Source organism: Nycticebus coucang, chromosome 11 (assembly GCF_027406575.1).
Source record: "Nycticebus coucang isolate mNycCou1 chromosome 11, mNycCou1.pri, whole genome shotgun sequence".
In the NCBI taxonomy this organism is placed as follows: domain Eukaryota; kingdom Metazoa; phylum Chordata; class Mammalia; order Primates; family Lorisidae; genus Nycticebus; species Nycticebus coucang.
The window spans coordinates 101,682,185-101,694,236 of record NC_069790.1 but is presented as its reverse complement, the minus strand read 5'-3'; the positions used below and the strand labels follow the sequence as shown (position 1 = coordinate 101,694,236).

General features: G+C 40.0%; 1 protein-coding gene across 2 annotated transcripts in view; it reads left to right on the top strand.

Annotated features, from left to right (window-relative positions):
• The window catches only part of COPG2 (COPI coat complex subunit gamma 2), a 195,203-nt gene extending 183,243 nt beyond the window's left edge, over positions 1–11,960 (top strand). For both annotated transcript variants that reach the window (XM_053554026.1, XM_053554025.1), the window contains 4 exons: positions 10,042–10,139; positions 10,825–10,963; positions 11,193–11,291; positions 11,697–11,960. In XM_053554026.1, the coding sequence (XP_053410001.1) occupies positions 10,042–10,139; positions 10,825–10,963; positions 11,193–11,291; positions 11,697–11,827 (467 nt within the window). In that variant the 3' untranslated portion in view covers positions 11,828–11,960. The remainder of the gene's footprint in view (positions 1–10,041; positions 10,140–10,824; positions 10,964–11,192; positions 11,292–11,696) is intronic.
• Positions 11,961–12,052: the final 92 nt, after the last annotated feature.

The window sequence follows — 12,052 nt, the reverse complement described above, 5'->3', positions numbered from 1 at the left end:
CATAGTCTTCTTCCAGATTTAACTGCTTTATAAATACAAACGATTTTCATTATCCTTTGTGCTTGATTTGGTAGTAAACACTTATATTGCATTGCCTTGAATTTGAAAAAGAACTCATCTACCTCCATTTTAAAAACCCAACATATTTTATCAATCATCACTAAAATCCTATGGTGAAAAACTTGTATTTCTTATAGAAAGGCATTTTAAAGAACAATTATCTGGATATTTTACATAATTCATTCATTAGCAGACATGTTTGTATATAATACAAAATGATCCTATCTACATAAAGAATATAATCCCATTTGCCTTTCATACTGCAAGGAATAATTAAATGTCATCAGGATAAATAAATACAGATACATTTTCACTTTTCAAATGAAATATATTAATAAATAATTATAAATGTTCACTTACCAACTGACAAGTTGCTGGAGTTGTCACACTCGTGTAGTGAGGAAGGTGACAGGAGTGATGCACAACAGGTTTGCATCCCTTAAGCACAGGAAGTAAGCCTATCCCTAGAAGAGCTATGACCATGCAAAAACACACCACTCTGAGCCAACTTTTTGCAAGCTCAAAGTTTTTGTTTGTTAGCATAAGAATGCTAACTCACTGTACCACTTTTTCTAAGCACATGGTGATATATGTATAAAAACTCTTCATATAAACAAGCATTTAGACAGTATGAGCAGAGAGGTGGTAATACCTGCCTTCCTCATTCTAGTCCCAGTGATATTTACCATTTTGTACCTTACATATTATAAACACAACCTAGTTCATACATACTGTCTCTAACCAAGCACCTTCTCCTCCCCCATCTCCTTTCTTCTTTTTTAAAATACAATTCTTCCCTGACGCCTTTCTCACTTTCAGCCAGTCTTAAGGTTATCTTGGCCAGTTTACCATCACACGGTTGGTAGGTCATAACTCCCTTAGAATATCTACTATTCTATACCTTAACATTCTACCTATCATTCGCCTACAGCGTCCATTATAAATCAATGAATGCTAGATTATTCTCTTGAGATTTACTTTATCATGATCCCTAACCAGCCCTCAACCCCTTAATAACACTCCTTTGTTCTATAAAAAAAAGCAACCAGTCCACACCAAAATATCACCCTTAACATTTAAGAGTATTTAACATTTCCACCAGTGGCTTCCTGAGTTTATCTTAATTCATGTCCTAACTTTCCCTAGCAAGCAATCACTTAAATCATAAATTTCCCACTAAGACCTCAAGTATGCACCTTTCAACTCTTATTCTTTCTCAGGCCCTTGATCTTCTCCCATTCTATGTACAGTTCTGAGATCTGACAGTTCTGTTTAATTCACACCTGATCTTCTTGTCATACCTACCCATAACTGCTCTCTAATTCAGTGTCCCCCTTATTCACTTGCAAGCCTCTATTTTTCTTCTGTAGTTACCTTTGGCCTAAGGATGGAGCAACAGCCATTTCTCCCATCTATATCTGCAATTATTATTTGACTATTATTGCCTTTCCATCTACAAACAACCTGAGCATTGCTCTTCTACTTTCTTCCAAAAAATTTTTCTCCTTTTTCTGCAGACTCCTTACATTTCCTCCAACATTCCTTCTTTTTGCTGTATCATTTAATAGACGTAATGATCTCTTTTAGAGATGTGCACTCTTGGTATTTGGCACTCACTGTTCATCTTTCTTCCATCTTATTCCTCACACTCTGTACCGAATCTGTTTCCACCCTCCATTTAGTCTGGACTTTGCTAGGATTCCTACTCTGGCCCATTTTAAGTCCATTGCACTAACCTCTCATTCTACTGATTACACCTGTTACCTCAAATCATTTTCCAACAAAGCTTTATGGGCAACATATCATATTCCAATTCTGATTTTGTAATGTTCTTGCCTCCCTCTTTCCTACTCTGGTTGATGTCTGGCTTAACATGTAGCTGCACTGAACTTCCATTTCTGATGTGTCAAAGCTCCTCATCCTGGCCCTCCTAATACCCTTCCTTATTTAACATTTCACAAAACTACAGTGCTACTCACCCCATCCTAAATCCTACATCCCCTCTCCTTAAATTTCAGCTTCTGTTTTTCTCTTTTTCCTTTCCTTTTTTTAATACATGTCTGAATAGCTGCTCTCACTTACAGTCTACCATGATACTTCTTTTCTGAGCAAACTTTAATATTGCACCTCATCAAGTCCTTCCTAGTTTCTTTTTTATAATTTGCTCTATCATATATATGAACAATCAGCTTCCATCTGTAATCACAGTGATGGATATTTTACTCTTCTCTCGAGGTGTACTCCCTTAATGATACCCACCCACTTCTCACCAAACACAGATCATCTTCTCACAGAATAAACTACCCACTTAGGCTCTCTAGTCAAATCATTGTCTTTCAGTTTGCTATCTATGGCTTTTTATCAAGATTCATCTTACCCCTGGCATCATGAGCAAATAATCTACTCTCTCATTCCCATTCCTGTGTAGGCCACTGGAATTTATTAGATGCACTATTCATTACTGTTGGCCCTTCCCATCCAGTTTGACTAGTTAGACCCATTTTAAGATCTTACCTGATTTTCCATTCTGGATCGTCTTTTCTATACATCTGATTTTCCTCATTGCCATTCTATCTACTCCTAACTCTTCTCAATTTCATACACTGGTCCTTCACTCAGCTAACAAATTCTCTCTTCTTATTCCATCATAACTTTGCTACAGTGGTGCCTTAACATACAGTTAGTATCTGCCATTCTCCAATCATCCATTACATTAGCAGGAACCCTCACTTTGGTCTTCCACTCCTTTCCTCCTTGTTCTTTATTTTGCCTTAGAGATCACGCTGCCTTATCTTCTATGTTCCTGCCTCTTTTCGCCACTGCCTACACATCAGTCTTACAGTTCTGTGGTTTCTTCTGAAGACTCCCTCCTGTTGGATACCCACTGCTCAAGCTCCTGCCATCTCCCTTGTGCCCTACACATTCTTAACTGCATTTGTTTGTACTCTTGATTCCGCCTACACTTTCATAGGACTCTTGCCACCTATCACTATATTGACACATCCATTGCTTCTGCTATTTTTTCCAACAAAGCTCCCTAGACAGCAAAACCTCATACCTCATTTCTTACTTTGTGATGTTCTTCCCTCACTTTTCCTTGTTAACACACAACTCTGACCAATTTCCAATTTCCTACTGTTCCCACTTAGCCCTCTTTAATGTATCCTTCTGCATTTGCTGTTTTTCTGCACTGCATGTTCTGAACCCCATCTTCATTCAGGCATTCCCTCTCCTTATTTAGCATCCAACTTCTATCTTTTGCTCTCTCCTAATTCATTGTTTTTTGTGTTTTTGCACAAGTTACTTCTCTCACTTTTGGCAAATCCTAACAGGTTTTCTTAGTTTCTGAATGCATCTTTACTGTCCCCGCTTTAGAACATCCTTCCCAATTTCCCTTTGGAGGTCTCCCCTGTGTAACTTAACCTTTCATGCTCTCTAATTGGTCAGTGATGAATGCATATTCCTTTTGAGGTTTTCTCCCCTCATGTCTCCATTCTCTCCCTCACTCAAAACCTGGCCCAAGTTTTCTACTCTTTAGATAAGTTTTCACCTTAGCATCTAAACTGGCCTTTCCTTCCATACTTTGACCCAAGTATGGTACTATATGCCTCTAGCTAGTACCGGTGACACTTTTTTCATCAATATTAAATGATGTCTTTTCATCTTGCGCAATTTTAACTTCACCATTTTACTCCTTTTTCCTAATTTTGTCTTATAAAAATTCTACCTTATATTCAGCGTCCTTCTTTCACTCAGAGACTCTGTAGATGCCATTGTTTATCTAGAAGACAGTACTGAATAAACAGACTCCTTCTAACAGCACTCACTCTTCAGACTCTGCACACCATGTGGTCTCTTTCTGTTCTCACTCTTCCACACAGCTCCCTTAACAGTCCCCCCTCAAAACCTCAATTCTTATTTAACCACATTCTCTCCTTCCTGTCTTTTCTGGAGTGGTTGTGACCTGATTAACATGAAACCACTCTACCAGAGTGCTTCCCTCCCACAGCCCAGCATTCCTTATCCTATCGCTCTTTAATGCTATTGGTCATGTTAATGTACTATGAGTTCACCCCCAGCCTCGTTTGTTCATCCCTTTCCCTTTTGTAGCCTTCATCTCCTCCTCTCCTATCCTTTCATACAAGCCTCCCCAGTTGCTTCTCTGATTTTCAGGCAATCCTAACATGACAGTTGGCAGCAAAGGCTCTTTATCAAAATTCTTCTTCTTTTTTTTTTTTAGAGACAGAGTCTCACTTTGTTACCCTCAGTAGAGTGCTGTCACATCACAGCTCACAGCAACCTCCAACCCTTGGGCTTAGGTGATTCTCTTGCCTCAGCCTCCCGAGTAGCTGGGACTACAGACGCCTGCCACAGTGCCCGGCTATATTTTTGTGTGTGTGTGCAGTTTGGCCAGGGCCGGGTTTGAACCCATCACCCTCGTTATATGGGGCCAGCTCCCTACTCACTGAGCCACAGGCGCCACCCTGTCAAAATTGTTCTTAATCTGTCTTCATCTAAAGCAGTAGTTCCCAAACCGTACCCTGAGTTTTGATTCAGTAGGTTTGGGATAGGGGAAAAGAATTTATATTGCAAAAAAATTCCTGGGTAATATCATGTAACACATTTTAAGAAACACTGCTCTTTACTTTCCTCTCAACCGAGTCTTTTTTTTTTCCCCCCAGGTTTTTTAGGAAGCCAATGCCTTATCCATTAGACAACTGGGACTGCTCTTTCAAGTCTTTTAATTAAGTTTCTCACCAAGGAATGTAGAGCTAGTCTTCTGTTATTCCTGTTCAAGCCTTTACTTCTCTCACAAACACTAGCCATTGCAATCTGGCCTTATACCCAACCAACGGGATTCTCTATTCTGGGAATCTATATGGTACTGTGGTCTTTCTCATTACCATGCCTCCTACTCAGAAACATTCTCTAGTTTAGACAATGGTCCTTTAAAGCTTGAACTCCTCTTCCATTTTGTTTGGCCCAAATATGGGGCTTCCCCTCTGCAGTCAGTCCTGTCATTCTTCAAATAACCGTTTCCTCTGAGGTTGATCTCCCACTCCTTTTCTCCTTGTTACTGTCTTGCCCTAAAGAAATATGCTACCTTATCTTCAACCTCCCTGCTTTTAGCTGCCATCTGTGTCATTCATATGGACTCAGTCTCCTCCTGAACAGGGCTTCCCAGCCAGGTTCTCCATTCTCTGTAGAGAATCTTCACACAAAGAGTAACTTCTGAGAGAAAGCTTAATGCAGCGTTTACATTATATTCACTTGTTATCTCCCTTAGGTGGTTTGCCCTCCTGTATCTTAATTGTATATAGAGGGTCCATGAAGTTCATGTACAATTTTAGATTGCACACTATTTTGAATTGCACACAAACTTTATGGACACACCGTATAGTATAATTTCATCTACCATCTGTACCTGGAAATACCAAATGAAGTTTTACTCTTCAGCCGGGTTCCCAACACAATCTCCAGCCACTCATCTCCCAATATTAGTCATCCATTCTACAGACTACTCAAAGATCTGTCCTGGTGCGTAAGGTTGCTGCCTGCCTCCCTGGCTTGTATCAGGGTTTATCTTAATCCACCTCCTTCTGATCCTCCTAATTAAAAGCTCTGTCACGGGTGGCGCCTGTAGCTCAGTTAGTAGGGTACCGACCCATATACCAAGGGTGACGGGTTCAAACCGGGCCCCAGCCAAACTGCAACAAAAAAAATTACCAGGCGTGGTGGGTGCCTGTAGTCCCAGCTACTCGGGAGGCTGAGACAGGAGAATCGCCTAAGCCCAAAAGCTGAAGATTGCTGTGAGCTGTGACGCCACGGCACTCTGCCAAGGGCGACAGAGTGAGACTATCTCTAAAATAAATAAATAAAAGTCTGGCATCAAAACCCAACATTTGACCAAACAGACCCATATTATAAGATCTTCCAGGATTTCTGGAAAACACTTTCCTCAGCTTATCCACCCACACCACTGCAGCTGCTCCTAACTACTCTTCCTGTGCACTCCCTTAACACAGTTTCCAATCTCTTCTTTCTCGTTTCACCCTGAATCCCTCCTGTCAATTCCTGGTAGTCGTCAAAGGACCCATCTCTTCTGCAGGCTCCTCAATCCTTTTCCCAGATTGACCCTGGAAAAACATCCATGTTACCTACACAGTCATTTGTTTTTTCAGTTGCCATCTTTTTATTATTATTACAGATTCATAGTTTTTTCTTCTATTTTCCTTGTCACCTCCACACTCTTCTCAATACACCTGCACTCTCAAGCCCAGATCTTCATCAGGTTCCTGTCGTTGGCCATGATTCACATCTACCCCATTTGGACTCCTTGACCTTTCACTCTGCTGGTCACATTTGTTATTATTCATCAGAGATTCTCAAATGGCACTCCCTTGAGACACCAATTCCTGTACAGCCACTTTCTCTTCACAGTCTCTCCTTCCCTGGTTGTAACTTGGCTTAACCCATATCTCTCTACTACATGCGCAACGCTGCCATAGATCCAGTCCTTTTACCCTCTAATCCTTTACCCAATCAACAGACCCTTTTCTTTAATTATTACCCCATTTCTTTTATTATTATCCTCATTTTGCCCTCTTTAATGCCCTTCCCTACCCACACTTTATATTCTACACTCCAGCCCGAATCCTCCTCTCTTATTTAGCTCCAGCCTCTATCTTCTCTTTATCCTCCCTTGTGATATTTGCATACAAGTCTCCCTAGGAAATGTCTGTCACTTTTAGGCAGTCCTCACATAGCAGGCTGACTTCCAGGGGCAACTTTAATGGCACGGTGTACAATAATCTACAGTATCTTAACTGTCATTCTCTACACAAGAAATGGACACAGAATTCTTCCCTTCAGATGTACTTCCCCCTCATAACCTTTACCCATTCCTTACCCAGTAGCAATAATCCATTCTCTGGACAAACTACTTGTTCATACTCTCTAGTAAGTCAAGCCTACTATCTCTAAAGCCAGCTGTAGCTTTTTATTAGCATTAATCTTAATCAGTCTATAAACTTTCCTATCAACCAAGACCTTTAATTAGCAGTTTCCCTTCAGCTTTAAGAGCCAGTCTACTGTTGCCTCCTACTGAAGAAGTCCTTGGTCTTCATCTTTTTTGTGTGTTTCCCATGCAACATGGCCTTACCAAAATGTGACCAGTTAGACCTTGTATGAGCTGGCGAGATTCCCCATTCTAGATCTTTAGGTCCTACGTACTTGCTCTGGCCGTAGGCTCTCCACTACACAGTATTCCCTTTCCATTGCTTCTAATTTTTTATTTCTTATTCATGACTTTTGGCTCAGGAATACTGTCTTATCCTTCCAGATTTCTGTCATTCCTTAGAGACCGCTTTTCATCTGAGGGCAACTTTAATGTTGCTTTTTTTTCCCTACAGAAAAACCTTACCTTCAGTATCCCTCCTGCCAATTGGTTAGCATTCCCATAGATCAGCGCTATTTTCTGGGTAGGTATATACTCATTTTTGGCACTCACCACTCAACTCATTTTCATCTTCCTTGATTTTCTAAATACTAAGCAACACTTACTCCTTCTCAGTTCAGTCCTACATGGATTGCTGCAAATTAGCCCGTGTATAGATCCAGTCCTTTTACCCTCTAATCCTTTACCCAATCAACAGACCCTTTTCTTTAATTATTACCCCAAGAAAGCTTTCTAGACTCTCCTCCTAACCCCGTTTCTTACTTAGTCTCTCCCCAGTGGTTGAGACCTGGCAACTCCCTACCACATTCCTCACTCTGCCCTTTACCACGTGGTATGTTCTGCACACCTGCCCTGCTCACCTGCCTTAGCTGCCAGTCTCCATCTTTTCCTTCTCTGGGTTCTTTTCATTCAAGAATCTCCTCAGTGGTTGACTCTCATCTTTAGTCATTCCTCAAAAGACAAGCCTCATTCTGAGACAGTTTTAATGCAGATCCTCAAGGCATCCTTTCCCTATTCCTTTTGGTATTTGCCTTGCTTCCTTCATGTGGTTCTCTCATCTTTATATCATGGCAATGGAGTCAGTATTGCTCTCTTGCCACAGAAAGGCCCCTCTCACCTCCTTTCCTCAACACTCATGTTAGTCATTCTGTCTGGCAACTGTGATAGATGTTACTACTTACAGTTTTCAATAGAGCTCCCCTTAGTTTTCCTGTAACCTCTCATTGTATCAAACAAACCATTTAGTTTAAAAATTTATCTCTAATAATATCATCCCCTATTTACTTCCCTTATCTGTTTCTCTGTATCAGGTACTTATGTATACATAAGTATCTTTCATTTTTACTTAAAAATAAAACGCAGCCAGTGTGACCCAGTCTGATCTGCCAATTATTCCTCTTTCTCACCTAACTCCTGCTTCATCTGAACCAAGCTGGAGTTTATATAATCTATGACTTAATGTCTATCCTGTCTTCTTACCTGATCAAGACCTTTTTCTCTACCATAACCCCATCTGTTTAAAAAAAAAACAACAACAACACCTCAGCTAAGACCTATTCTGGCATTGTATTAACTTCCACTTTTTTCTTTCTTCTGTCCCCTTCTCCCTGAAGAAAACTTTGCCTTAATTTAACCAGTCATTCTTTTCCTCAATGCCTTTAAAATAAATTCTGAAGCCTCAATAGGTACATTCTTTCCTATGTGGGTCAACCCACTACTATCTTCTGTTTTCAACATTTTATTCCATCCATCTGCTCTCTGAATTCAGACAAATTCTTCATAGGATTCCCACCAGTGCCTCAAATTAGGTGCATCTTATCTAGCTAGCCCTTCAGTCTTGACTGCCTTGGACCTGTTGGAAAGGCATTTGAAATGCAATATATTTCACAATATATTTGTGAAATACATTTGTTCCTAAGCGAATTCTCTTCTCGGCACCTAAGAATTAGCATACCTCTTATTATTTCCAAGTACTCCATGGACTTTCTGGCCTCTTTTCTTTTGCTGTGTAGCTTCCTCTGCTAGTCAAAGATCTTTTCTCTCTTTTGAGAGCCAATTGTTTTATCCTTTCACATTTTTTTATCATTTTCCCAGGCTATTAATCCTGCACCCTCACATAGCACTCTATTAAATACATTCACTCCATGTCTGGATGGATGGATGGATGGATGTTTAAAGCGAAGGATAACCAGATGAAAGTCTTACTACTCATGTGTCATATGTGGTCTTTACATCTCAGTCTATTATTTCCTCTCCTTGCCTGAATTTCTACTATCTTTGTACCTACCATGGTGTTTTCTGGACCATGATTAGAATTTTAATGCATTTTTCTTTATCCATGCTTGCCAAATCCCCTCCTTCAAACAGTTCAGAAAATCCTATCTTCTTCATGTAGTCTTCCCAAAAAGATTTATTCCAAAAATTCTTATTACTTACTTCTACCACCCATCTCAAAACATACAACTGCCCACTTGCTTTTCCACTTTAAGACACTGATCTTGCCACAACTAGAATCTCATTATTGACCTACTTGCTGTAGGTTGGAAATTGATGGAAAGCAAGTTCATTCTGGTGACTTATGGACCCACTGCCAGTCCATGATCTAAACATAGTATTGAGACTCTAATGTACTTGCTCACAGTTAACTTGATGATCTGCATGCTTTTTACCATCGGTATTTTTTACTTTGTCAGGTCCTCAAGCAGTTCTTTCTCAATTTGTTTCACATACAGGCCCTTTGAAAAAGCCCCCCTTAGTAACTCCCCTTTCTTCATACCCATACAAAAAAAAGTTTGCCCATGTTATCTTTTCTGTGCTATTCTAACCCATGGTGTGGAACAGTTTAAAATCAGACTTTGTGAGACTGTCCTTCTGACCCACTTTCAGGCTGCTTTTGAGAACCACAACCCTTAATAAGTGTGCATGTTAACTTGAATATGTACAACGTAGTGCCAAGTGCAGAAAGCACCTCCCAAGCAGCCTGCACTGCTCACTGACACAGGTTTGCCTGCTGTCTCCTCCAGCTGCAGGCACTTTTAGTTGCACCATGAAGTTTACAGTACGGGACTGTGACCCTAATACTGGAGTTCCAGATGAGGATGGGTATGATGATGAGTATGTGGTGAGTCTTCCCAGCACTTCCAGTTTGCAACACTAAGTGACTTCTGCCTCAAGAGACCATTTTTCTAGAAACATCTGACACAAACTTACAGGGTTTCTATTCTTCTTAAACGGATTACAAATGAGGACATGGAGCAATCCTCCTCTCTAATGGCCATAGAATTGAGATTTGCCACTTCATAATTAATTAAAACAAACTCTCCCCATTTTTATAATAGGGATAATTATGAGCTAAAAGTAATTATATGATTTTTATTGAATTTCATTTTATTTATAGAATTTCATTTTATTTATAGTGGCTTTTTTTGTTGTTTTTTTTCCTTCAGCAAAAAATTTGGTTCGTTTTTAATAAAGCCAGACCATAGACTAAAATCAGCCTTAGTGAATGCCAAGTTCAGAAGATACTAAACAGCAGCCTGCACCCAGTGATTCCATGACAAACTGCCTGCTTTGTACCCCAGAGCTACAGATGTTGATCTGAATTTGGCTTTTGCCAGATGTTCTATTTTCTTGCTTTCTGTTGCTGAGACCTACTGTATTAGATCAATCCCAACTTATTTTGGTGGTAGTTTATCCTATGCTCCTGCAGCAGTATAACTCAGAATGACAAAACCTTATTAGTCCCTTTATCTTTGTCCTGTTACAGAAAGGACTTTTCTTCACTAACCCTGCTTGTTACCCACTAGCTGGAAGATCTTGAAGTGACTGTGTCTGACCACATTCAGAAGGTACTGAAGCCTAACTTTGCTGCTGCCTGGGAAGAAGTGGGAGATACCTTTGAGAAAGAGGAGACCTTTGCCCTCAGTTCTACCAAAACCCTTGAAGGTGAGGATAATTTTGCTATCATTATATTACCTAAAAAAATACTTCATAAATCCCTTAAAAGGCCAAAACCCCATCTTCATCATTTAATTCAGTCAACCACTTTCTAGTCCAGTAGCCTCCCTCCATGTGCCACCAACAATCGCTTTGCCTCCCCAGCTACCAGCACATACTGGTGCAGATCCCTATGCTTAATTTTTCTAATACTATTGAATAAATCTTCTCAACATAGAAGCTGTCAACAACATCATCACATACCTGGGCATGCAACCATGTGAAAGGTCTGATAAAGTACCTGAGAACAAGAATTCCCATTCACTCTATCTGGCAGGTAAGAAACTTCCATTAGATTCCCCTTATATTTTTGTTGCAACATCGAATAGAAAGGGATTGCTATTGTCCTATCTCACCCCATTATAAGTAACAATTTGAAGCCCAGAAAAAATAATTTGTTTTGCATGCTATTCTTAGGTTCTCACCTAAAACACTTACTGAAATCTCTCCCACAGGTAGATACCAGTGCCACCACCAACCTCACTCTTTTGAGTACCTTCTATGTCCTGGTCTCATCGAAATATAAAAAAAAAAAAGAAAAAAAATTTAGAATTTACACGTAGGATTCAATTCTGACAGATCTCTAGAAAAGCTAAACTAAATAAGAAAGGAGATGTATCTCTCATTATTCAGAGCTTGTTTCGAGTTCTTAATATGGTTTTTCTTACTTTTTTCTCCTCAGGTATATACCGAGGTGGCCATGATTTATTGGTGAGGTCCAGGCTGGCCTTAGCAGATGGAGTGACCATGCAGGTGACAGTCAGAAGCAAAGAAAAAACACCTGTAGATGTTATCTTGGCTTCTGTTGGATAATATTACTGGGCCGGATTAAGCTGAAATACACTTCAGTCAGTAAGCTTTTAGATTAGTGGCATGAATTTCCCAGAATCACATTTTGACTTTGAAGCATTAAACATTTTGGCCCTTAGCCAGCAGATCAAGCAAATATCTGTCCTTGCACATGGGTTGGGGTTTTTGTTTGTTTTTTTCCTTTTTATTACACTTGGCCAGCTTTGGTATGATAGTGCAGCTTTGGAT